This window comes from Felis catus, chromosome B4 (assembly GCF_018350175.1).
Source record: "Felis catus isolate Fca126 chromosome B4, F.catus_Fca126_mat1.0, whole genome shotgun sequence".
Taxonomy (NCBI): domain Eukaryota; kingdom Metazoa; phylum Chordata; class Mammalia; order Carnivora; family Felidae; genus Felis; species Felis catus.
In genome coordinates this window covers 99,018,358-99,046,253 of record NC_058374.1, presented here as the reverse complement: position 1 = coordinate 99,046,253, position 27,896 = coordinate 99,018,358, and the positions used below count along the sequence as shown (strand labels likewise).

At 35.9% G+C, this 27,896-nt stretch overlaps 1 protein-coding gene across 14 annotated transcripts in view; it reads left to right on the top strand.

Moving 5' to 3' along the window:
- CAPS2 (calcyphosine 2) overlaps positions 1-27,896 on the top strand; it is a 64,540-nt gene that overhangs the window by 33,544 nt on the left and 3,100 nt on the right. For 11 of the 14 annotated variants that reach the window (XM_019835234.3, XM_045062081.1, XM_045062078.1 and 8 more), the window contains 9 exons: positions 2,654-2,728; positions 3,918-4,013; positions 4,102-4,195; positions 8,089-8,207; positions 9,883-9,956; positions 14,922-15,076; positions 17,481-17,600; positions 20,537-20,633; positions 25,467-27,558. In XM_019835234.3, coding sequence (XP_019690793.2) covers positions 2,654-2,728; positions 3,918-4,013; positions 4,102-4,195; positions 8,089-8,207; positions 9,883-9,956; positions 14,922-15,076; positions 17,481-17,600; positions 20,537-20,633; positions 25,467-25,642 — 1,006 coding nt within the window. In that variant the 3' untranslated portion in view covers positions 25,643-27,558. Of the gene's footprint in view, positions 1-2,653; positions 2,729-3,917; positions 4,014-4,101; positions 4,196-8,088; positions 8,208-9,882; positions 9,957-14,921; positions 15,077-17,480; positions 17,601-20,536; positions 20,634-25,466; positions 27,559-27,896 lie in introns of those variants that run through there. The other 3 variants (XM_045062080.1, XM_045062082.1, XR_006600873.1) reach the window with 1 other exon arrangement.

Here is a 27,896-nt window from a genome sequence, read left to right as displayed (position 1 = left end):
ATCAAGTCTTTTGCTGAATAGGAGTTTACTAATTTTGATGTAGACCAGTTTGCCGATCTTTCCACTTATCGTTAGTGCCCTATGTATCTTTAGGAAATCTCTACCTATCACAAACTCATAGTCCCTCTAACTCATACTGCTGCTTATGTCCTAATATATCAAATTATTATAAATGCATGGTTGGTGTCTAGGCTTTTCCTTTAGTCTCATCTCCCTATTGTGTATTTCTGCACCAATATCATCCTGTCTTAATTGGTATTGCTTTCTTTTAGAGTAATAGAAAAAAACCTTCAATATTGGCTTGATATACTATGCCCTTTCCTCTTCTATATAAATTTTATTTTACTTATTTTTTAATTTAGTTTTTTAATGTTTATTATTGAAGAGAGAAACAGAGAAAGAGCATGAACAGGTGAGGGGCAGAGAGAGAGGGAGACACAGAATCTGAAGCAGGCTCCAGTCTTCGAGCTGTCAGCACAGAGCCTGACTTGACTTGGGGCTTGACCTCATGAACCATGAGATCGTGACCTGAGCCAAAGTCGGATGCTTACCCAACTGAGCCACCCAGGCAGCCCTTGTCAATATAAATTTTAGATTGAGCCTCCTTCAGTGAAAAATACTATAGTGGTATTAGTTAGAATTACTGAATTCATGGATTTCGTCCTCCCGCATTCATTCTTCCTGGAGAAGGAGAAGAGGATTTTGCTTCAGAGTTGGAAGTGGGAATAGCAGGTATAGGGCAGCCCTTCCTCTTCTCTTTTCCTTGGGAGCCAGCTGCCTGCAGAAGCTGCTCAAGGCGTTGCATTTCGCAGGGTCCCTACCCACTGGGAATGAGTGGGTTAGTCATATAATATAGTTAGTAATATAATTAGTAATATAGTTAGTAATATAGTATATAGTATATAGTAATAGTATATAGTATATAGTATATAGTAATAGTATATAGTATATAGTAATATAGTATGTAGTTAGTGATATAATAAAATACATATTTTAATCTTCATCTGCCTGATTCTTATTTTGTATTGGTTAAGAACTTGGGTAGAAGTGTTTGGTACTACTTATTGGATACTTAAAACCTTAGCATAGAACTTTCCATTTATAATGTAAATGTTTTATTCTTTTATCTTTTCACGGAGACTCTAGACTCTAAGCTGCTGTTACTTCAACCTATCACTGTTAAATTGAATTCTGTTCATCTTTGAGAAGCAATCTAATATAATGGTTATGAGCAAGGTTGGGCTCTGTCATGCAGTAACTATATGACTGTAAAATTTATTTGTAAGATGGGATAATAGTACTTCATGAAGTTATTGCAAGCATTGAATGGACCAATGCACATTTAAGTGATTTTAATAGTGACTGATGTCTAGGAAGTTCTCAATAAATAGTAGCTGTTATTGCTGTTTTTTTCTCAGCATTTAGAATTTTTTTAGGCATGTAGTGAGCATTCAATATGCACATTAATAATGGATTAAGTTGAATCGAGATGACCAATTTTTCATGGCTCCATCCTGTGTTCACAAACTCCTTTGGTCCATAGGCTCTTGTTGTGTGTATCCTGTTTACCTTTCATAGAGACTTAGATTTTATTGAAGTATTACTTTTCAAGATCCCAATGACTCATATACTCACTTACTATTTACATTATTGCAGTTTCATTACACCTGCAGTTTTATTGGAGTGCCAAAAAATTATTTAGGAAGGAGAGTAAAGACACATGACCAATTTTTCAGATTTCTTAATATAAAGGAGATTACCAGGAACAGGGTTCCAAAGTGTGGATATTTGGGTTTTATTTCATATTATTAAACAAAATTTTAGGACTAGCAATCTGCATGAGGTCATTTTGTGCTTCATGAAGGCCGTAAGATTAAATAAGCAGCCTGGGGTCTTACAGCTAGACCTCTTGCAAGGCTGGAGCCTCTTCCAGCATCCTTTTCCATTATTCTGTTCTGTTGGTAAGGAATGTTTTCAGCTGCCCGTGACTGAAAACTTGACGGATGGTGACTTAAACAAGTCAGGATTTATTTTTGTTACATAACCAGTTGCCTGGAGGTAGTGTTTGGTTTTAGGCCAGTGGCTCAGTGATGACGCAGCTCTGGGCTGGCTTTCTCAAGATCTTATTGGCCTTTCTGACATGCTTGCCTGATGGCTGGCATCTGTTCCCTGCCACATTCACAGGCAGGAACTGTTCCCATGCCACACTCTGTCACCAGGGTAAAAGAAAGTCTTTCCTGGAAGTTATTGGCAGGACTTTGTCCCTTAGTTACCTCTAATGGAAAAAAACTAAAAAAGCAAATTATATGGTTGGAGGGAGGCATAGAACAGGGTTAGAAATGGCTGCAGGTAGGACCAGTTACAAATGTGCAGTTTACTTGTGTAGCACTTTGATACTATACATTCAAATAGAAGTCATTCATGTGTTATACACTGCATCTCAGGGTTATTTCCTCCGAGTCGGCTTCAGTGAGCACTCAAAACGTGGGGCGAGGCGGGGGGTGGGGGAGGGGTGGGGGGGAGGGGTTATAACTTCATCTTCATTCTGTGTGTTTCAAAATATCAACGTAACTTTTTCTCGTACTTCATCATTTACATCAAGTGTAGTGTAAGTAACTTTAAAATAATTATTGACCAGAGTATTTCTTAACAGGATAAGAACCCATTCTACATTAACTGAAAACATGCTTTCCCACAAAGTACAGTTTGATGGTAGGATCATATCAAGGTAATTGTGATTTTATTAAACTTCTAATTCTATAATTGTAAAAAATAGTCTCTTCAAATAGAAATAAGAATAATATTAGTTTTGTCACATTTAAATAAAAAATGTGAATGTAGAATGAACATGTTAGGTAATATATATTAGTATGTTGCAAAAATTATAGGAACTAGGAACCTACAAATAAGACATTTTAATTAGAAGTTATTTAAAAAGTGATTTTAAAATGTCTTTCGAAAAGAAACTTAGAAATGAATTTTTTGATGATATATACTACTAGTAAAAAATGGTAGGCCATTTAAAAATTAACCTTTATGTAAGCTGCTTTATTTGATTTTCCTTTAATGGTTTAAATCACTAGTAGATTATTGATAGATACAGGAAAGTGAGAAGAAAGATGATTCTCACATAATGTATCTCTGGCTTATAAACTTCCAATCATACAAAATGCTGATGTTCTTTGTGTATATTAAAGGTGAAGTGTGTTTTTAAAAGTTACCATGTTTGTTTAGTGATTTTAAACTTTCTTTTTTTGTTAAAATTTTTTTTCTAATGTTTATTTTTGGGAGAGAGACAAAGACAGAGACAGAGATAGAGACAGAGCATGAGCACGGAAGGGAGGGGAGAGAGAGAGAGAGAGAGAGAGAAAGAGAGAGAGAGAGAGAGAGAGAGAGAGAGAGAGAGACAGACACAGAGACAGAGAGAGACAGAATCCGAAGCAGGCTCCAGACTCTGAGCTGTTGGCACAGAGCCCGAGGTGGGGCTCAAACTCACAAACCGTGAGATCGTGACCTGAGCCAAAGTTGGACGCTTAACTGACTGAGCCACCCAGGAGCCCCTTAAACTTTCTATTAATGGCAAAGATGAAAATGTCTATCCTTGAGTGGCTTCTTGCAAGGTCAACATTTAAAAAAAAATTTCACTTTATCTTAAAATTCTATGTCAAAATAGTAATCTAAATTGTAATATATCTATATTCATATCAGTGTAAGGTAAAGCTTTTTCTCCATCCAAATCTTACTTAAACTGACACTTCAGCAAGCCAGGTCGTTTCCCCTGTAGGTGTCCATAATGCTTGCTCATTGGCACACATTCAAGAGAGTTATGCTATTCTTTGACATACACAATTCTGGTTTATTATTTAATTTGAAAATTAGCCTATTTGAAAATCTTTAATATTATTCTGTTTTTCTAGAAATGGACGTGATGCTTGCAGAGAGCTGATTGGGTTCTTTTTTACTCATGACCAGTCCCTAACAATTTATGAATATCGGCAATTTGGGAAAAATAGGTATGCCATAAAACATTGTTACAACTCTCAAGATGATGACTTCTGAGAGAATCTGACTAACTTTGCACTTTTGTCATTTAACTTCTAGAACAAATGTGCTTCCTTTTATTCAAAAAAACATTTATAGTCATCAGTGTGGACGAAGAAAAGGAAAACAATACCAACTTGGTGATTTTTATATTGTAAGTTAAGTATGTATGTATGCCAATGTTTTAATACCAGATGTTGAATTTTGTAGGATCCTGTGGGGGTGGAGGAACAGGGTTTCTAGTTTTCAATTTATTACCTCTACTCTTTACAGGGCAGGGGCATTTGTGTGAGTGGCTAATGGTTGCTCTTTCCCCAGGAGGTTCTGCCTCTCAGGTCCAGATCCCGGTGGCCTGAATGTAAGCATAGCATTTATTCCCCATAACACTCTACCGTTCCCCACAAATCTGGGATATAAGTTTAGGAGAGCTTGTCTCTTGGTACTTTTAAGGCCTTCAAGGCTGTGCCACTAGGTATGTGGCTACTTCAGTAGTACCAGGAGTAATGCTTCTCATAATTGCAGGCTTATCTCCTGAAGATGCATGTTTTTCTCCGTATAGAGGGATACTTGGCCTCTGGAGCTGTCATATATCTGATAGTTAGCTTATCCTCCTTGTGATTTCCCCACCTCACACAACTACTGACTTATGGTGCATAACAAGGATTCCCTAGAATGGGTTGGTCTTTGGTAATATTACAATTTGTATAGTGCTCTTAAATTTTGTTTTGTATTTATTTTTGTTTTTAAAGTAAGCTCTACGCTCAATGTGGGGCTTGAACTCATGACCCTGAGATCAAGAGTCGCGTGCTCTGTGGACTGAGACAGCCAGGAGCCCCTAGTGCTCTTAAATTTTAAATTACTGTGTTTATATTATCTCAAATGTAGCACTATCCACAGTGACCATCCAGGTAGCACATATATACTCATAGGATAAACATTGGAGATAGAACAGTGAATAAGTTAAGTCAGTTTCCTACTTTCATGGAGCTTACACTCTAATGGGAAATACAGTAAAAAAGGAGGGCTGGATAGGAGGGGCAATGATTCAGTTTTGTTGGGTCAAAAGAGGCTTCCTGGAAAGAGCGCCATCCAACATTGACCTAGAAAAGGAATTAGCTAGGCTGGGATAAGTAGATAGGAGAGGAAAGGCTTCCAGGTGGAGGAGACAGCTCGTGCAAAGAACAAAAGCATGAAAGGGGGCACCTGGGTGGCGCAGTCGGTTAAGCGTCCGACTTCAGCCAGGTCACGATCTCACGGTCTGTGAGTTCGAGCCCGTGTCAGGCTCTGGGCTGATGGCTCCGATTCTGTGTCTGTTTCCGATTCTGTGTCTCACTCTCTCTCTGCCCCTCCCCCGTTCATGCTCTGTCTCTCTCTGTCCCAAAAATAAATAAACGTTGAAAAAAAAAATTAAAAAAAAAAAAAAAGCATGAAAGAACATGGCTTATTTGGAGAACCGGAAGTCGTTAGCTGGCTGAACTTTAGTTCAAGTTAAGAGTTGGCAAGAGAGGAGTCAGAGCTTATTAACAGTAGACTTATATTGAAGAGTTATCTAAAATGTATTGGGGAGTCATTGAAAGATGATAGGTGGATGGAACAAGGGGAGCTGACATTATCTGGTTTGTGATTTAGAAAGATCTTTCTAGTTACAATATGGGGAATGGATTGAAGACTAGTAGAAAGAACCAGATTGGACTGAATAATATTGATTAGGAAGGAGGTAACGGCAACCTGAATTAGGCAAGTGGCTGTGTCTCTGAAGCTAATTAGAAAAAAAATTTAAAGTCTTCAGGAGGCAGAATCAATAAGATGTTGTGACTAGTTACATGAGGAGTTGGGGTGAGGAAAAACTTTACATCTTAAACTTGGATTAAATAAATACACTAGACATATGTCAGTCTAGCCTGCTTCTTGAGATCTAGAGAACATCAACTCCAAATCCCATTTCACAACCTGCAGACAGAACGTTTCACGTCTATCCCCAAATTAAAGTTACCTCTTGCTTTGAGCTGCTGCTTTAATGATTAGTGTAGTTTATGATTTATTCTCACTATCCCTGTTCTGTATTACTTGAACCAGATGTGGAACTCTGCTGCCTTTTATGATTTCCAAGAAACAAATGGGGTGGAGAGGAGAAGGAAGAAAGAGAAAAGAAAGCAGGGAGGGAGAGAGAGGAACAGAGGAATGAAGGAAGGAAAGTAGGAAAGAAAAAGGGGAGGGAAAGAACGAAGGGAGCGTCTGGGGGGCTCAGTCGGTTGAGTGTCTGACTTCGGCTCAGGTCATGATCTCGGGGTCTGTGAGTTCGAGCCCCGCATTGGACTCTGTGCTGACAGTTGAGAGCCCGGAGCCTGCTTTGGATTCTGTGTCTCCCTCTCCTTCTCTCTCTCTCTGCCCCTCCCCCGCTCATGCTCATCTCTCTCTCTCTGTCAGAAATAAACATTAAAAAAATTTATATATATATACACATATACATATGTGTATGTATTACATACATATATATGTGTATATATATGTGTGTATATATATATATATATATATATATATATATATATAATCCTTAGTGTGGCAGACATTTTGAAGGGCATAATAGAGGGAGGTTTATTTTGCATCAGTGTAAGCAACTTACAATAGACATTTTTATTAAAACTATGTCCCTTAAACATTTCTCATGATAGAAGTCCTCCTGTCCATTTTCTGACTGCTTCCACCTCTTGCTCTTCCCACAGTCTTCCATTTCTGTACACAGGGATATTAGGCTTAATTTCCTTTTTTGCGAGGGTGGGGGCAGGTCTTGTCTTATATGGGGGTGGGGGCAGGGACCTTCCAGGTGTTATCCTGGAACTTACCTTTTCACTTTTGTATGCTCCATCAAGGTCTTTTCCCAGACACTCCCTGAAGGAAATTTTAGTGCCCTGTGGTAAGATAATACTCATATAAACATGTACGTGTGCCCACAGACACGCATGCATAAAAGTGCACCCACATCCGTTAACTCACAGAGCTTTGGATGCTCTGACTTAGAACACGTACAAGTATGTACACACAAATGTATATATACGTGTGCTCATAGGCATTGTTCTGCTACACGTATCATATAGTCTCTTTCAATGCTTCATATAATCATTTCAAGAGAATTTATATACATTTTAAAGAATGGAGAAAATACTATAGTTATAAGTTTTTAAACTAAATACTCCAGGAAAAAGGAAAGAAATCTCTCCCCTTATTTTCAAGAGAGATAATTAAGCCCCTTATTTTAATGTTTGTCCATATTCAACCATATTTATTTGAGCAGCTCAGAGATTAAAAGAATAATTTTCTAAGTTTGGATTAGGGATTTTTGATAGGAATTTTTTCACCAAAGCCTTGCTGCTCCAGTTAGGTTACGATTAGTTTTAAATTTATGTGGTGTTTGTTCCAAAAGACCAGGTGAGAGAGGGTGATGGATCCATTGTAGTTCATCAATTTGCAGTACATCTTTCTGTGAATCAATAGTTGTATTTCTAAACTTAAGGATGCCGTAATTAAATAACTGTCCTTTCTTCTTCTGACTCTTATAGAAAGTTGGAGTTCTTTTTTCACATCGATTGTTAAATCTGAGAATGTTCTAATTGAGAGATTAATTGAGAAATTATTTCCTTAATTTCCAATATTATTAGCTGGAGCCTGTGTGGTTTCCAAATATTCTCTAAATATACTTTTTTTATAGTATAAAAGTATACCATGTATCGTATAATCAGAATTGAATATTTAAAATTAGTATTAGTGTGTTTTACTTATCATATACTTCCTAGCTTTAAATAATTCATCTGCTGGGGCATGTGAGTGTCAGTTGAGTGTCTGACTTTGGCTCCAGTCATGATCTCATGGCTTGTGAGTTCCAGCCCCATGTCGGGCTCTGTGCTGACAGCTCAGAGCCTGGAGCCTGCTTAGGATTCTGTGTCTCCCTTTCTCAGCCCCTCCCTGGCTTGTGTTCTGTTTCTCTGTCTCTCTCTCAAATATAAATAAACATTAAAAATTAATAAATAATTCATCTGTTAATTTCTTTAGGGAGCAAACTTGACATTTTTGAGTTCTGATCATCCCGGACTTCCAGAAAGCATAAAAGAAAACACATTACTTATACTTCGAATCACTAATATTGATCAGATAGCTTTGGATTCTCTCAAGTAAGTAAAATATGCACTTGTCATTTTGAAAGTAAGTGAAAACACTATTTTTTATGATCTTAAAATGATATTCTGTTCTAAGGCATTTTGACTTTAGTTAAGGTTTATATTTTCGAAAAACAAAGCATAGATATATTTGTCTCCTTTATGTGCTATATTGTACTCAAATACACTTTATGTGTGGGAGTACTTAAATAAAGATAAAAAATTACCCATTTTCTGTTAAAGGTATTTTATTAATTTGCCTGTGTTATATCACCTTTATTTTACCAAATGCCACCGAAGTTATCAATTTTAAAAGGTAGGCTACAGTAGCATATTATAATGTTTCCCACATTTTTAGTGTAATGCTTTTTTTTTTTTTTTAGCACTTGCTTATAGTATTCATGGATTGATGGTATATGTAATGAAAAAAAAAGTGCTATGAATCAAAAAGTGCTTTTAAATGAATTTGAGTTTTTTAAATCACAGAATATTTATTATGTAAAACATACATTTTAAACAGATTTTATTTTAGAGAGAGAGAGACAGAGAGGATCTTAAGCAAGCTCCACACGCAGCACAGAGCCCAACTTGGGGCTCGATCCCGTGATCCTGGGATCGTGACCTGAACCGAAATCAAGAGTTGGACACTCAACCAACAAAGCCACCCAGGTGCCCCCACACATATATTACTTATATATATTTTATAATATATATGTATGAACATGTCAATTGCAATATATATTATTTATATATGCCTTATAATATATATTCTGATTTAAAAGAATTAAAATTCATTTAAAAACATGTTTTGATGCAAAGTATTGTGTATAAATAACATGTTTTTTATAGATTCATATTTATATATAAGTAATATATATAAATAAAATGTAAAATGTGTATAATCAGAATATATAATAAAATATATATATATTTAAAAAAATTTTTTTTCAATGTTTTTATTTATTTTTGGGACAGAGAGAGACAGAGCATGAATGGGGGAGGGGCAGAGAGAGAGGGAGACACAGAATCGGAAACAGGCTTCAGGCTCCGAGCCATCAGCCCAGAGCCCGACGTGGGGCTCGAACTCACGGACCGCAAGATCGTGACCTGGCTGAAGTTGGACGCTTAACCGACTGCGCCACCCAGGCGCCCCTAAAATATATATTTTTAAATCACAGGGTATATATGTATATATGCTGTTCTTGCTGAGTGTTTCTTCGTGCTATATGCATATCAGAATGACAATAATTGGTGTACTGTGTGTGTGTTAGAGGACACATCCCATAAATTGGCTAAAGGAAGTCTGTTTCTTTGTTATGTGCTGTATTGCTCAAATGCATGCAATTTTTTTCGCTTTTTAAAATAACGTTTTTGCATTTTGTACTTTGAAAGTTAAAACTGATTTTAAATTTTATAGTTTTAATAATTTTAAAAGAACATTGAAATAGCTACAAAATGAATATAATGTTTAAAGGTAGTTCTTGGGAGGTTTAAGGATTTTAGCTCTTGATTTAGCATATTCAATCTTCTGGGGATTAAAGCAGCAAGCAGAGGTGGGACTTGACTAATCTCTAAGCACTCTTCCAACTCTGAGAGTTTCTTTGAGTCCGGAACAGGAAAGAGCTTAGAGTTTCCATACTCAAAATTGCAAAAGAGTACATTTTTATCATCGTGAACATGTCAATTGCAGAACTGATTCTGTGGAACGTGAGGATATAACCAGTCAAGAAGCCAATGATAGGCTTGTCTTAAAGGCCATTCAAGGTATGTATCATTACCATAGTCTCAAGTCTTCAACCATTCTCTTTGCAAGCAATATTTTCCAGACATTTCTTAGTTTTATAACAAAGACACTTGATTTATATTTCTTATTTGCTTATTTGGGTTATATTTTATGATATATATATATATATATATATATATATATATATATATTTAAAAATATTTTTAAGATTTCTTCTATTTTAAAGATTCTGTTTAATTGAATAATATTATATGAATTATGATCTTAAGAATTTTATTTTATTTTATTTTTTTATTTTAGAGAGAGAGCACACATGAGCAGGGGAATGGGGCAGTGGTGGGGGGCGGGGGACAGAGATAGAGAATCCCAAAATGAATCTCATTCCCAGTGTAGCATTTTTTCTTTTACAAGAGGCTACTATAAATCTCTTTAGGTTATCATCTAATGCATAGGACAAGTATTATATTACAAAAATCACTTATATTTTATTCATTTCATGGGTAAAACCCATACTATCTAGTACTTTCTATAATTCTTTTGTTGACCATTAGCATGATAGATGGTTCTTCATCCCCTTGTTTTCAATCTGAAGGTGCCTTTAGGTCTCAAGTATAAACAGCATATAGATCGATCTTGTTTTCTTATCCATTCTGTTACCCTATGTCTTTTGATTGGAGCATTGAGTCCATTGACATTTAGAGTGAGTACTGAAAGATATGAGTTTATTGCCATTATGATGCTTGTAGAGTTGGAGTTTCTGGTGGTGTTCTCTGGTCCTTTCTAATCTTTTGTTGTTTTTGATATATATATATATGTATTTTCATATATATATATGTATTTTCATCTTTTATGTATATATGTATACATATATATGTATATATGTATTTTCATATATATATATGTATTTTCATCTTTTATCCCCTCAGAGAGCCCCCCTTAAAATTTCTTGCAGGGCTGGTTTACTGGTCACAAACTCCTTTAATTTTTGTTTGTCTGGGAACCTTTTTATCTCTCCTTCTATTTTGAATGACAGCCTTGCTGGATAAAGAATTGTTGGTTGCATATTTTTCTGATTCAGCACATTGAATATATCCTGCCACTCCTTTCTGGCCTGCCAAGTTTCTGTGCATAGGTCTGTTGCAAACCTGATTTGCCTTCCCTTATATGTTAGGGACTTTTTTTTCCCTTGCTGCTTTCATGATTCTCTCCTTGCCTGAGTATTTTGTGAATTTGACTATGATATGCCTTGTTGATGGTCTGTTTTTGTTGAATCTAATGGGGGTCCTCTGTGCTTCCTGGATTTTGATGTCTGTGTCTTTCCCCAGGTTAGGAAAGTTTTCCATTATGATTTGCTCACATAACCCTTCTACCCCTATTTCTCTCTCTTCCTCTTCTGGGACCCCTATGATTCTGATGTTGTTGCTTTTAATGAGTCACTGATTTATCTAATTCTTAAATCGTGCTCTTTTGCCTTAATCTCCCTCTTTTTTTCTGCTTTGCTATTCTCTATAAGTTTGTCCTCTACATCGCTGATTCTCTGTTCTGCCTCATCCATCCTTGCCGCCGCTGCATCCATCCATGATTGCAGCTCAGTTATCGTATTTTTAATTTCCTCCTGGCTATTTTTTACTTCTTTTATCTCTGCAGAAAGGGATTCTAATCTATTTTCGACTCCAGCTAGTATTCTTATTATCATGATTCTAAATTCTAGTTCAGACATCTTGCTTGTATCTGTGTTGGTTAAATCCCTGGCTGTCGTTTCTTCATGCTCTTTCTTTTGGGGTGAATTCCTTCATTTTGTCATTTTAAAGGGAGAAAAGGAATTAATGAGGTAGAAAAATTGAAATAAAAAAATTGAAATTAAAAAGTATTAAAATTAAAAAATTAAAACCACACACACACACAAGTAGAATAGATGATGCTAGATCCTAGGTGTGTTTTGGTCTGGGTGTTGAAAGAGGTTTTGACAGGTTAGAGAAAAAAAAGGGGGAGGAAAAAAAAAGGGAATTGTTTGAGAATTTGAAAAAAAGAATACACTGAAGTATACTAAAATGAGATGATGGGGGTAAAATAGAATTTGAAAAAATATACACAAAAGTGAAGAGTATAGTAGAAAAAAATTAAAAATATTTTAATAAAAATTAAAAATGAATTTTTTTCATTTTCTGTGTTTAAGAAAAAGAAATGAAAAAGATAAAAAAGGTAAAAAGAAGAAAGTCATTTGAAAATTTGAAAAAGTGAATACACTATAGTAGACTAAAATAAAATGATGGAAGTAATATAGAATTTGAAAAAATTTACATAAAAGCAAAAACAATAGTAATAAAAATTAAATAAAAATATTTTTAAAAGAAATTGAAAGTAAAAATGAAGGTTTTCTCTTTCTGCATTCAAGAAATAGAAAATAAACAAAAAAGAGAAAAAGAAAAAAGAAGGAAAAAAGTAAATTGTTAGAAAATTTGAAAAGGTGAATACACTGAAGTAGACTAAAATAAAATGATGGAAGTAAAGTAGAATTTGGAAAAACTTACACAAAAGTAAAAAATATAGTAATAAAAATTGAAGAAAGATATTTTTAATAAAAATTGAAAATAAAAATCATTTTTTTCTCTTTCTGTATTCAAGAAAAAGAAAAGAATTGTCAAAAAGAAAAAAGAAAAAGAAAATTGAATAGATGAGCCTGCTAACAGATTGAAGTAGGACTGAAATTGCTTCGTTTTCCCCTAGAAGTCAGTCTATGTAGCTCTTTATACTCCATAAATTAAGCTGGCGGTGAGACTTGTGTTCTTGAAGAGTGAAGTTGGCCTCTTTGGGCGGGGCTCAGTGTAACAGCTCGGCTCTCCACTAGATGGCACTGCTAGCCTACTGGGGTGGATTGTTGCAGAGCTCGCAGGTGCGTATGCGCATGTGCATGCATGGAATCGGTGAAAATGGTACTACCCAGCTACCCAGTTTGTTCTCCGGGATCAGCAATTGTGCACTCGTCCTCAGTCTTCAGCTTTCATCCACTCCCTGCTTTTTCACTCTCTGTGACCAGGCCCCAGGCAGTACCTCTCTCCCAAGGTTTGTCTCAGATGTGGCTGTTTTCCCCGGCCCGTTACTTCCAAAGGACTGCAACTTTGACCTGTTCCGCCCCTCCGCAGGAGGGTCTCATTGAGCAATGGCCAAATGCCGGCTGCACCAGGAATGCCTGCTGGACCCTGCTAATGCCGGTGCCCCGAGACTGAGGCTAGGTGCCAGCCCACCCTAGAAAAAGTTTGCGAGATAGTGTTGCAGCAGTGTTTCAGGGATTATGGAAAATCACAACACACGTCTGGCACCAGGCTTCACCCTTAATGACCTTGTTCTAGCAACAGTGAATGTGGCTGTTCTCTGGGGTCTGCTGGGACCAGGTGGCTTCAACAGTCTCTACCAAGTGTCCTTCCAGCAGTGGAACCGCTTTTCCCCATGTGGCCTGAGATCCTCCTGGACCCCACTCTGCTCCTGGGGATTCGCCCTTCCCACCAGAGCACCGCCAGGTATCGAGCTGTGGAGTTGCAGCCTTTGCGCTCCCCTTGTTTACAGTCTTAATGGAATTTAAACCCTCTCCTTTCTCCTTTCTCCCTTTTTAGTTTAGGCCCTGCGGCTGTTTCCAATTTTCCACTTTCTCTCCAGCTGCTTTTGGGGAGGGGTGCTTTTTCCCGTATTCTTCCCCCGCCCCAGTCTCTGTCCTCTCTCTGCCCGCAAAAGTGGTTCTCTACCTTTCACGACTTCTTGCTCCCCAAGTTCAGCTCTCTGTGCTGTGTACCTGCTGAATTCTGTGGTTTAGGTTGTGCAGATCGTGTGTTAATCCTCCAGTCAGTTTTCTATGTGTGTAGGATGGTTTAGTGTTGGTCTGGCTGTATTTCATGGACACGAGACACACAAAAAGCTTCCATGCTGTTCCACCATCCCGGCTCCTCTCCCCTAGTACTTTCTATAATTCTTATATGTGGTGTGCCTGGGTGACTCGGTTGAGCCTGGTTGGGTGTCCGGCTCTTGATTTTGGCTCAGGGCATCATCCCAGGGCTGTGGGTTTGAGCCCTGCTCCAGGCTCTGTGCTGACAGTACGGAGACTGCTTGGGATTCTCTCTTTCCTTTTCTCTCTGCCCCTCTCCTGCTTGCTCGCACTCTCTCTCAAAATAAATAAATAAACATTTTAAAATGTTGGTCTGGGATTGGTGCTTGAACTGTCCAAAATTCTTCATGTTATTGTTAGTAAATTATTTTCTCTGTTCCGTCACGGTCAGTACAGTATTTGTCACTGCTGAATCCAGTGATGTGTGTTCTTTATTGTGTTCAATAACTGCTCTAGTAACGTTAATTATATTTTCTTAAGTAATGATGGCACAAACTGTGTTAAATGTAATCACTGACCCACAAAGAGAATTTTAAGAGCTTGAGAATATAACGTAAACATTCCTAGAAGAAAGGGCTACTTTAAATGTGTAAGTATAAGATAACGTTCCAAAGCCTTGATGCTATTTAAGATGTAAATTATCCTTTGATAATTTCAAGCTATTTTAGAAATGTTGAACTCATGGTTTTGGAGCGACTGGCCTGGCATCAATTTTATCATTATGGGAAAGAGGAAAGAGATTAAAGATGTGGGATCATTAGATGAAGAGGAAGCCTGGAAAGTAGAAACTAAGATTTTATTTGTAACACTTGGATTATTTTCATCCTGATAAAGTGACCCATTATTTTTGTATATTTAAAATACAGCACTCCACCACACAGTGGTGCTATAGTTCTAGTATATTTACATGTGATTTTGTATATAACACTCTACTAAAAGCATTCTATTTTCCAAACTCTTTTGTCCGTCACACACACCATCTAGTTGCATAAGCAAGCACATCCCTTGTATCACTTACATCAGCTTTAATTCTACAAGAGAGACAATTGTAATTTGATACATTTGTACATTAGACCAGTTGGTTTCCATCTCTCTTCTTCCTGAACAGATGCGCTAAAGGAACAGCTACACAAAAGAGGTGTTCGTATTTTGACTGGATTGGGGAAATACCTCCAACAACTGGACAAGGAAGGAACTGGACTTTTAGCTAAGGCAGATTTTAAGCAAGCTCTAAAAGCATTTCACTTAGAAGTGTCCGAAAACGTACGTGCTGCAATGAGTAACAGTATTCTTAAGTGGTATTATTCATTTTTCTAGTGAGATTTTTAGTAGCTCATGTGTCTCTTTCTTTGTGCCTCATAATCAGTGTTAGCCATCAAGCGACAAGTCCTGTTGATTTTTTAAAATTTCAATATTCATTCCTCCCTCCTACATTTAACAAGAGCCTAATAAGAAGGCATTGTTCTCAGCTCTGAGAACACATACTCTGTACTCTTAAGGTCTTCATGATCAAAGGAAAAGAAATATAAATAGATTACAAAACACTTTCTGTGTTAAGTGGAGAATGCTTTCAGAACACATGGGATATTTTCCAAGCCAGCTTATGGGGAAGGGGAGGGAAGATCATAGGACTCCTGCAGGAGGGTATAGCTGAGCTGTCTTTTGAAGGATGAGGAAGAACTAAACAGACAAGAGGGGAGGAGGAGTGTGGATCAGACAGTGAGACCACAAAAGGAGAAGCACATGTAAAGGCATGAAGGGGAAAGGGAGTATAGCCTGTTCTAGGAATGGCAGAAGGTCACCCTCACACCTCCTACCCTGACCAGAGCCATTATACATCCTGTTTTCTATGCTGGGGGCAATCTCCCACTAGACCTTTGCATGGCTGGATTTTCCATCATTCAGGCTTTCTCTACTGGGAGCGCTACACTGATAGCCCTGCCTAAAGGAGTGCCTCATCTGATCTCCAGTCCTCTCTATACCATTTCCTATTTTATTTTCTTCATACCACTTTGCAAGTATTCTCTGGCTTTTCTGGCAAGTAGGGTATAAGTTCCATCTGGGAAGATACCAAGGTGCTTCTGGTTTCCTGCTGTAACACCTCAAGAAGAACCTTGCATACGCAAGTGCTGAGTAAACAGGCGACACATTAGTTTACAGGGGTAGATATATGAACGGAAGGAAAAGAGAAGAATGGAGAGAAATAAGCCTAGCACGGTTCTATTACATTAAAGCCTTTCATGCCATACTAAGTTTGATTTTATTCGAATAGCAAATTTGAAACACATCTACCTCAAGGGTTTCGGATAAGGGATTCTCTTGCGTTGCTCTCTTGCTTCAAACGGTCTTGTCACAAGACGTAGTATATTTTGTGGAGGGAACACTGGAAATTGAACTTATGAGGTATAGATTCAAGTTCTGGCCTTACTACTTCAACTGTGTGATTTTGAATTGGTCTTTTAACTTTTCTAATTGACAGGTTTTGCCTGGACAATCCACAGATACTACCTCTAGTCAGAGTTGCTTTGAACCTCAGATGAGAAAATTTCATGGGAACATGCCTTATTTTTATTATTTTTTTAAGTTTATTTATTTTGGGAGACAGAGAGAGTGATTGGGAGAGGGGTAGAGAGAGAGGGGGTGACAGAGAATCTCAAGCAGGCTCCTCGCTGCCAGCACAGAGCCAGATGTGGGACCTCAACCCACGAAACCGTGAGGTCATGACCTGCGCTGAACCATGAGTCAGATGCTTAACAGACTGAGCCACCATCAGGTGCTCCGTCAGGCTTATTTTTAAACTTAACAGCACATTTACAGATACTTAAAGTCAGTCGTGTACTGGGTATTATGACAGACAAATTAGGAGTAGGTGAAAAGTGGTGGGGAGCAGGGCATCTTAAGACGGAGTTTTCTTATTAGAATTTTAATTGAAAAAATTAGGAGGAAGTGGAAGGGAATTTTTTTTGAGTACCTATTTGTCAATCACCTTGCTAGATACCCTATTTACATTCTCACTTAAAGCTAACAACTTGACTGAGACATTTAAAGTATATTTACCTTAGTTTAAGAAAACCTCATGCTGTAATTTCTTTGTTGTTAGGAATTCTGTGAATAGAATATTCTACCAAGTTGTGCATTTGCAAAGGAATAAGTGGCAATGGTAAAATGAACCAACTGACATAAGGTTTGACTCAAAATAACACCTTCCGGTGTGAGTTATGGGATAATATTGGAGCCATTCAAATCTTCTGTACTTTGAAACATGAAGACTAGAAATACTGTGAGTGGTCCTGATGCTTTTGAAGCATTACAGAACCTGAAGTGACTACATTAAACATATCCAGTGTTCAACTTCAAGTAAATGGTAAACATTTTTGTATAGAAAGGAATTGAACTGAAAATATAAATTTGTGACATTGCCACTCCTAAATGGTCCTTAACTTACAGAACTGTTTACCACAGAGTCCCTTTAAATAGCTTTCTTAGTGCCTTTGTAAGCTTTCTTAGTGCTTTTGTTTGGGTTTATATATAACTTTTTCAAAGTTTTAAATTAAGTCTGTTACCTTGTCTGGGGCTAAAGTAGTAACAAAATACTATTGAGATGAGTTTTGTTGTGGTCATATACAATTTCAAGGTGAAACAACGGTATCTGTGTGAATATTTTTAGGATTTTGAACCTGCATGGCAAATTCTGAATGGCAATGACAGTGGCAAGGTTGATTACGGAGAATTCAAACGTGCCATTATTGGTGAAATGAATGAGTACAGGAAATCATTTGTTCGAAAGGTAACTTTGTTAAGTAATCTTTTAAATGGTTACTTTTAATAAGGTGTTGGTCTCATTTAAAAAAATTAATGTTTATATTTGAGAGAGAGAGAGAGAGAGAGAGAGAGCGCGAGAGAGAGAGAGCGCAAGCGGGGGAGGGGCAGAGAGCAAGGGAGACAGAATCTGAAGCAGGCTCCAAGCTCTGAGCTGTCAGCACAGAGCCCCGATGTGGGGCTCGAACTCATGAGCCATGAGATCATGACCTGAGTCAGACTCTCATTCAACTGAGCCACCCAGGTGCCGCAGGGCTCATTATTTTAAAACGTCATTGAATTACTATTGAACATATTTGTGTATGTATGTATGTATGTATGTATGTATGTATGTATTTATTTAGAGTGCATGCAAGCAGGGGAGGGGAGAGAGAGAATAAGAGAGAATCCCAAGCAAACTCTGTGCTGACAGCACAGAGCCTGACTCAGGGCCCAATCCTGTGAACCATGAGATCATGACCTGAGCCTAAATCAAGAGTCAACCCTTAACTGACTGAGCTACCCAGAAGCCCCACCATTGAAGATGTTTTAAATCCCTTTACCTGTCATTTGTTTTGGGTTTAGTAAAATACAAGCAAAATACATACATATACAAATCTACCAGGATAAAGCAAAATAATTTATACATATGTTTTAGGAACAGATTTTATTTTATTAAAAAAAATTTGTTTTAACATTTATTTAGTTTTGAGAGACAGAGAGAAACAGAGTGTGATTGGGGAGAGGCAGAGAAAGAGGGAGACACAGAATCTGAAGCAGGGTCCAGGCCCTGAGCTGTCAGCACAGAGCCCGACGCAGGGCTCGAACTCATGGACCACATCAGATGCTTAACTGACTGAGCCACCCAGGCACCCCAGGAACAGATTTTAAAAGGAAATTAAAATCTGAAATCAAATTTTGGTTCATAGACTACTAGTTCCATAAATTGCTGGCTCCATAAATGACTAGTTATATGACTATCTATTATTAAATATCTTTGAGCCTTAGTTTTGTCTCATAGGGTTGGTATAAGGATTAAACATGTAAAATCTTAGCGTTGTGGCTATTCCAGTGTCAAGACTCAATACATGTTATCTTAGGATGATGACTGATTTTATAATCTCTGGTTTTATAATATATTTCTCTGGTTTTATAATATGCATGTTAGCTGTTCAAATGAAGATTAAAATGACTGTGTTAAATTGAAATTAAAAACAGGACCCCTGGGGTGCTTGGGTGGCTCAGTCATTTAAATATCTGACTCTTGATTTCAGCTCAGGTCATGGTCCCATGGTTCGTGGGATCGAGCCCCACGTTGGGTTCCCTGCTTCCAGTGTGGAGCCTGCTTGAGATCCTGTCTCTCTCTGCCCCTTCCCTGCTCACACTCCCTTTCAAAATAAATAAATAAATAAATAAATAAATAAATAAATAAATAAATAAATAAATAAATAAATAAAACTTTAAAAAACAAAACAAAACAGAAACCCCGATTTTTATAGGAAACTATGTATTACTCAGGTTTTTGTAGCCATTTTTGGAGCATATTTTGAGCAATGTAGTTTGTTTTTCTTTTGTATATGTACCTAATAGAAAATGTAGATGTATCTAATATTGGAAACAAAGCTGTTTTGTACAGAAAAGTATAAACAATTACATCAGGTATAAATCTGAAATAGAAACTTTCAAAATCTTTATCTTTACTGGCTAAAAGACACAATAAAAACTTTATGTTAAATGAATTCAGCACATAATATTTATAAATGTGCATTTATTTGTACTTTACATGTCCTGGTGACAGGTTTGAATATCAGGAGTAGAAATTGGAGAGTTGTCTCTTTCATAAATCTTGATTCTGGGAATAGAGGACAAAAATAGAGTTATAAAGTACTATACTAATTTGCCAGGGCTACCATAACAAATACCCCAGACTGTGTGGCTTAAGTAACAGAAATTTATTATCTTGCTCTTCTGGAGGCTAGGAGCCCAAGATCAAGGTGTCAGCAGGTTTGGCCTCTCCTGAGGCCTCTCTCCTTGACTTGTGATTTGCTGTCTTCTCTTTATGTGCTCAAATCCTCAGTCTGGTTGTCTGTGTCCTAATCTCTTCTTATGTGGACACCAGTTATACTGGATTAGGGCCCACCCTAGTGATTTCATTTTAACTTAATTACTTCTTTAAAGGCCCCATCTCCAAATAGCAGTCACATTGTGAGGTACAGGGTGGGTTGGGGCTTCAACACATGAATTGGGGTAGGACATAGTTCAGCCCATTACAGGTGCCATGTTTCTGTGAACACATTATTGTGAATAAACAAACTTGATTCCAGTTTCGACTCTTGTAAATGTGGGCTGTTGTTTTGAGTTGGTTTTGTGTTTCTATATACCCACTCCTCCATAAAATATTTTTTTATTTTATGATACTAAAAATTGTATTGAGTTAGAGGAGCAATAAAACAACTGGCATATCAAAAGGTAGTGTTAAATTTTAGGAAATAGAGTAACACAGGCCATTTAAAAAGTATTGCAATTTCTCATTGATTTTAGTGGTGAATATTTACATGTTCACTTTTTGAATCAAAGTAATTTGTCTTGGCCATTTATCAGTTTCCTGTAAATTCTAGAGCAGGAAGTTACCAGAAAGATCTTTTACTCAACTCTAAAGTGTGAGAGGAAAGCCAGTGCAACAGAGGTAAGGTTACTTTTTCAAGGTCAGGGTTCCAGGAAGTGGTAGAAATAATACTCCAGCGTAGGTTACCTAACATCTTGCTCTAATATCTTCCTGGATTCATGATGCTTCCTTCATATACCAGTTTAGTACTTTTAAACTGGCTTGTTTAGAGATCATAAATAACCTTCTTCAGAATAGGGAGTTAGATTCTCATGTCTAATGAGTTTATAGAAAAAAAAATAACATCTCTCTTTATTTAGGTCTTTATGAAACTGGATTTCAACAAAACTGGCTGTGTGCCTATTATAGACATAAGAAAATGTTATTGTGCAAAGAAGCATCCTCAAGTAATTTCAGGTAATTATTATGAGTCAAAATGCATTACATTTCTAAAATGTTAGTTAATAAAAGTAATATCTTTAAATCGTATTAACTTACAGTGTGGACTTGAGGCTATTAAGGGAGGAAATAAACAGTTATTTTTCAAACCAGACACATAAGAGTCATTTGGCCTTCCTTTAAAAATTCATAGGTTTATTGTCTTCTTATTTTTTTCTCTGATATTCATAAACTGAGATTGAACTTTTATTTCTTGCTGAGGAGATGGTGAGGAATCTGAGTTGGAACAGAATAGATTTAGAGGACAGATAATTAATTACATGTGCAAGTTCTCTGAGTTGGTTTTACTGTATGTGCTTACACTTGAAGATTTAAAGCAGAAAGTGAACGTCTTTCTCTAGGAATGGAGGTATACATGTAATGAGCATACATACGTTTGTCAAAATTTGAGCATCTAGAAAATACATGCATACATCCAGGTGGTCCCCAACTTCGGATGGTTCAACTTAACGGTATTCTGACTTCATGATAGTGTGAAAACATTAACTGTTTAGTAGAGACTACTTCAAATTTTGGATTTTGATCTTTTCCCCTGGCTAACGTCGTGTGGTAGGGTACTTTCTGCTGCTGTCGTGCGGGGGCAACAAGCTGTAGCTCCCAGTCAGCCATGCGATTGGGAGGGTCAGCAACCCACACGCTTCCAGCCATTCGCTGTCAGTACAGTATTCAGTCAGTTGCATGAGATATTCAACTAGATTATAAAATAGGCATCAGGTGATTTTACCCAGCTGTAGGCTAATGTAAGTGTTCTGAGCACGTGTAAGGTAGGCTAGGCCAAGCTATGGTGTTCAGTAGATTAGGTGAATTAAATGCATTTTCAGCTTAGGACCGTTTCAATTTACAACTGATTGGTTTATCAGACATAACTTTATCATAAGTCAAGGAACATCTGTAATTTTAGAGATGTATTGCCTACTGTATTTCTTCAGACTTTAATTTTTACATAATTGATTTATAAATGAATTCTTATTATAATGAAGGCATTTGGCCATAGTAACTCTCCTCTTTTCATTATACTTTCCTCTATAGAGGTAACAGTTATTGTCATTTAATATATATACATTTCAATCCTTACTCCATGAATTTTGTATGAATATGTATATGTACTATAAAGATCTAATACTTCTTGAAGATTTTTCTTTCTTTTTTTTTTTAACATGAAAGGTACACTAAACACATTGCTATGTAGTTTACTTTTTACGCTCAAAAATACCTTTTGGAGCTGTTTCCATATTAATCCCATTGATCCACCTTATTTTTATTTGTTGTATATTACTCTTTGTAAAAATCAATATACTACAATTTACCTACCTATCTAGTCTCCTATTGGTAGACTTTTAATTTCTAAACAATGAAGAAAGTGAATAGGCATATTTGTGACTCCATAGGCTCATTTTCTGCTGTTTCCAGGGTGGAGGGGGTAATTTTATGACTTAGGATATCTGCATTTCAAATATTTTTTTTTTAAATTTTTTTTTTCAACGTTTATTTATTTTTGGGACAGAGAGAGACAGAGCATGAACGGGGGAGGGGCAGAGAGAGAGGGAGACACAGAATCGGAAACAGGCTCCAGGCTCTGAGCCATCAGCCCAGAGCCCGACGCGGGGCTCGAACTCACGGACCGCCAGATCGTGACCTGGCTGAAGTTGGACGCTTAACCGACTACGCCACCCAGGCGCCCCTGCATTTCAAATATTAATGGATACTTTCAAATTGCATTGTAATATGGCTATACCATTGCATTGTAAGATGGCTATATTGCCATTAGATGGAGAATTCAGTTACACTCCTACCATGCTAACACCACAAATTTTTGCCTATCTCATAGACTAAAAATAATTTTATTTTCCTTTCCCTGGCTACTTGGAAGGCTAAACACATTTTTGTATATTTTTTGACCACTTATAATTTATATTTTATGAATAGTTTCTTTCTAATTTATAATTTTGATCATCTACTATTAAGTACTATAGAATACTATTATTCTAGAATTTTCCTTTTTCTAATATTAAAAGAATTTCTAATAATTAATAATCTGTTTCAGGTCAAAATAGTTTAATGTGCTTATCAGTGACTTTAAATGAACTGCAGTTGCCATAAGAAAATTTCTAGGATTATTTAATTGGATTTAGCATATCTTTTCCTTTAAACCTTTGTCATTCTCTGCTTTTCTCCTTTAATTAGTCTTACTAGATATAAGAACAAGATAGTTTACTTATTTCAGAATTAGGTGATTTCAACACCCTATATTGTGTTTCTCTTTATTTTCTCCCCTCTAATAATCTTAATTAAGTAGCTTTAGTTTTGTTAGATGTCATGGAATTGTTGGTGAGGGTTTTGTTTTTGTTTTGGGGTAAGCCTTTGTTAATTTAAGAAATTCCATACCTTGTCTTTGCATTCTCATTAAGGAAGATCTAGCAAGGCATAAAAAGCCTTTAAAAGAGGAAAACTCATTACTGTTTTTTAAAAAAGAGAAACAAAAAACCTTTATTGTTGTCTATCATTACAAATTATAATATATTTACATACCCATCTCTGGAATATAGATTGTTTACAATTTATAATTCATTTAAATTAAGGCTTTTGTAGCACAATCTAACCGTAGAAAATACTTTTTTACTTTGCATAAATAATTTATTAGAAAAAGCTATTTTCAGCTTTAATAGAAATAAGATACTCCAAATATATTTCTTGTGAAGATAATAGAACTTAACATTGTTCATTAAAATACTTGATGGTCTCTAAGAGGAGAGAAAGAAGTTAGTTACAAGTGATAAAAGTTATGTATTTCCTAGGTGGGAGTACAGAGGAAATATAAAATTCTTGAGTATTTGAAACACAAATTTAAATTAAAAATGTTGAGATGCATAACTGGCTCCATTGGCTAAACATCTGATTCTTGATTTTGGCTCAGGTCGTGATCTCATGGTCTTGTGTTTGAGCTCTGCTTTGGGCTCTGTGCTGACAGCACAGAGCCTGCTTGGGATTCTTACTCTCCCCCTCTCTCTCTGCCCCTCCCCTGCTCACACTCTCTCTCTCAAAATAAATAAAAACTTATAAAATTAAAAAAAATAATGTTTTTATTTTAAAAAGTGTTAAAACTCATTTATCCTAAAGTACGGACGGTAAACAAAGGAAGAAATCTCTACTGCCAACAGGTATATATGTTTTATATAGATCAGATCTTGATTAATTTTAATCCTTGACTAACATTCAATCACAAATTCACTTTATTGTTTTATATTACCATTTCTGCAGAACATACTTATTCAGTCGTTGTTCATTCAGCCTGTGTTTAAAATAAAATAATCACTTGTTCTGTATTTCTCATGCATGTTTTTAGTTTTTATTTTTAAATATTTATTTATTTTTATTTCTTTATTTTTGACAGAGACAGAGAGAGAGAGAGAGAGAGAGAGAGAGAGAGAGAGAGAGAGAGAATGAGGGAGGGGCAGAGAGAAAGGGAGACAGAATCCCAAACAGGCTGTGTGTTGTCAGCAGAGTCTGATGGGAGTCTAGGACTCACTAGCTGTGAGATCATGACCTGAGCCGAAACCGAGTCAGATGCTCTGCCGACAGAGCCACCCAGGCGCCCCTCGCATGCATGTTTTTAAAAGACAGCAAACATTTTATCCAAAGCATTCTTTCAGTTGGAAAGGCACTTTACGATGAATTATTACCGAGTCCATTAGAGACCTCTGGTGTTTGAAAAAGATCCAACTCTTGCCTAATTTTGCCCACCTTATTAGACAAGGTGGTATTCCCATTTAAGTGTGTTATTTTGAAATGCGACATGACTTCAGAATGATTTAGAGAATCACATAGATTTCTCTGACCCTTTTTTGCTTTTATATATATGGGCGTCTATTTTCTTTGAGTATTACCTGACCGCCTTCTATAGCTTACTTCCATCTTGTTATTACTTCCTCTTATTAAAAACTTAATGAATGTCTTTTTTCCTGTTCGGTGCTGGGATCCTGGGAGTAGATCTGTGTGAGGAGGGTAGTGGCTGAGATGGTTCCTTCCCTTTAACTGACCACAATACAATCCGAGCTACTTATTTAGATAGCTTATTGTTCTCTTTATGAATTAAAAAAAGCCAATGAATTAAAAGACTGAATCAGATATTTTATGTTCTCTCTTAAAATGACAAACTAAAAAATTATAATTTTTTTACATTATGTCATTCTTAATAGCATCTTCCTATAGAATGAAATTAATCATATTTAACATAACCTAGTGGAAATAACCTACTTAATTGCAGAGTTTAAAATAGGGTGATTTAATCCAGTGAAAGTTCTTCCAGCAAAGATTTTCATAGGCCTCTGAATCCTATGTTTGCAGTAATATTTTCTAGCTGCAATTATGAGTAACGGATTCATAAAATAACTAATGCCTGAATATAAGGATGTTTCTTATACGTTTCATTACTGCGTTAACAGCCTGTAAATCTTGGAAATTGTTTTCTTCTTTCCTTATTTCTAATGGAAATAAAGCCGAGTCCTCTAAAATATTAAGAAATAGAAGAATGTCTACATTAGTGACTCTTATTTTGCCTATATGTATTACATTGTATCAGAGGCTTAAAAGAGGCCTCAAATGTGTACTAAACTCACCACCATTAAATTCTGATTCATGCAAGGAAATGTTTAAATAAATTGGAGGGAAGTTTGACATAAGATTTCAAATTGTGGAAGAGATTTCATAAGGTGAGTAAATATTTCTTTATCATCATCAGTCACTTTACTAGTCTTCTAAGGAGAATGTTTCACAGTCAGTACTATTTTACAGGGCATTCCACAGAGGAAGAAATCAAATTATCTTTTCTAGAAACACTAAAAGATGCCTGCAGCAAGTCTGATGAAGTGTCGTATGGTGAATTTGAAGATTACTATGAAGGTCTAAGTATAGGGATAGTAAATGATGAAGATTTTGTTAATATATTACGTACCCCATGGGGGATTTAGTTTTTCAAAATGAATGTGTCTTCAGCACGAAGCATTTTAAAGGAGAGAATGAAGTGATTGTAAAATACAGTCAAACACTGGAATATATTTTTCTAGGACTTTTTCTTTTCCTCGAAAAGATTGAGTCTGAAAAGAGAAATCAGAAAGATAGATGAAGTTATATGTATGTTCATGTGCATGTATGAGTGTCTCTAAGTTTGTAAAGTCCTGTCATTTTGATTTATTACTTATCTTGAATAGATTTTAAAGGTCATTTTTAAGTAGGCTTCATAGGAAAGTTATGTCTTCATGAAACTATATGGGAGCATGTATATAGTAACTGCGTTACACATCCATTTTTTTTTTTTTTGCTACCTGTTCCCTAAAATATGATTGCCAACACTCTCAATCTGATAGACTGGAATTGGGCCCAAAGCCTATAAGACTTCAAATAGTTCAGCTTGTTTCAAACATGAAAATGTTAAAGGAATTAACGGATATGCAAGGGAAATTTCCCCTGTGGGGTGATTGTAGATATTTTCCATAAGATAAATTATTAGAATGATGGAGGCTTACCCCTAAAATGCTTATGTAAACACTGACCTGTCTTGTGAATTCTTCTAAATTATGTGCTGTTTTTTTGTTTTGTTTTGTTTTGTTTTGTTTTGGTCCAGTTGAGCACAGTGTAATTATTTGAGTGATCAGCTCTGTTCGTTCTTTTATTCTATTTTTAACTGCAATCCTTCTTACCTACACAGAATTACTAGTTAGCTAGAAACAGTGTAAAATGGGAGGGGGAATGTTTTCTGAGATTTTTAAGTAAAGATCTCAAAAAGTGCATTATCACATGTATGGACCAAGGGATAATTTTCTAATTCTTAACAAAATGTAAAAGGATGTTTGTTTCCTAAAATGAATGTATGTTGTTCTAAACACCTCCTTTTGTTATACTAAAACAACTGAAACATTTTCTTCTCAATAGATATTATTTAATGATTAAATATGTTGTAATTATCCTTTCTAAATTTTCCTTCACTTCTCCTCACTTCAGCTTGGAAATACAGAGAGAAGAGAAAACTCAGTTGTTTCCAAGTTCATACTTTTAAATGTTATATATTATGATAACATAAATTAGAAAAAAATGGTGTTGAGTAAAATAAGTTGTAGAATATGACTTTTGGCATATAATTTTATTCATCTATGCCATTGGCAACATTATCAGTTGTGTGATGTGTGGGAACACAGTACATTCAAAGTAGTACTTTTTTGAGTAGGTAGGTACTAAAACTCACCACTAAAATATCAGAAAGAACATTTTAGTGCTATTTTCACTAGCTAAATTCTTTATTCCTTGGAATTCACCCCCGCCATTAGGTTATTGTAATTAAAACAATATGCTGGAAGACATTTTCGCAGAAATAAGTCTATAGTAAGTATAGTAACTCGATAGTAACACCATTTCTTAATCGCATTCTTATTCTTAGAAAAATGTATCCAACTATAGTCATTTTAAAACCTACAAATTGTTCTCATATTAAAATGACTAATTCTGTGGGTGCTCAATATGCATGTACTGTTTTTCATTGATAATTTTTTATTCATAACAAATCTATTCTTAACATTGTTGGGTCATCTTGTGAATATAATCACAAAATGTATTGTGTAGGCTGTCATATTGGGAAAAAAGGGAAGATTCTTCTGGGATTTAACATGTTAATGTCACATCTTACTCTTAAATAAACCTTAATGCTCTTAATATAAGTACTGATATGTGTTTGTTTGCAAGAAGTTTGTCTATATAGGAGTTTAGGAATAGTTAATTTCTTATTACTTTCCACTGTTATTTCAATGTAGAGTTAAGGAATACGTATTCAATATGTTATCTGCATATTTTGTTAAATTATAATTCTTGGCCCAATAAATCATTCTGCATTTGCCTTACTGTCTGCATTGTTCTCTGATTTCAGTGTAATAAAATCTATTATTTAGTATTCAGTCTAATAGGAGAGCTTTTAATTACATGGTTATATTTTCAAACATGGACAATATAATAACTGGCTTTTAAAATTCTTAACAGTCTTCAAGAGTCTAAAATATTTCTTGATTAACTTTAAAATATTAAATATGAAATTATATGTTATGGTGATGTTACATACATTTTATATCAAGTGTATTCCATCATTCTCTAGATCTTTAAGAGGTCTTTACTTGTTTGTGGTATAGAGCTGGTTTCTCAATAGCTATACTGTTTATTGAATTCTATATATTCATTTTA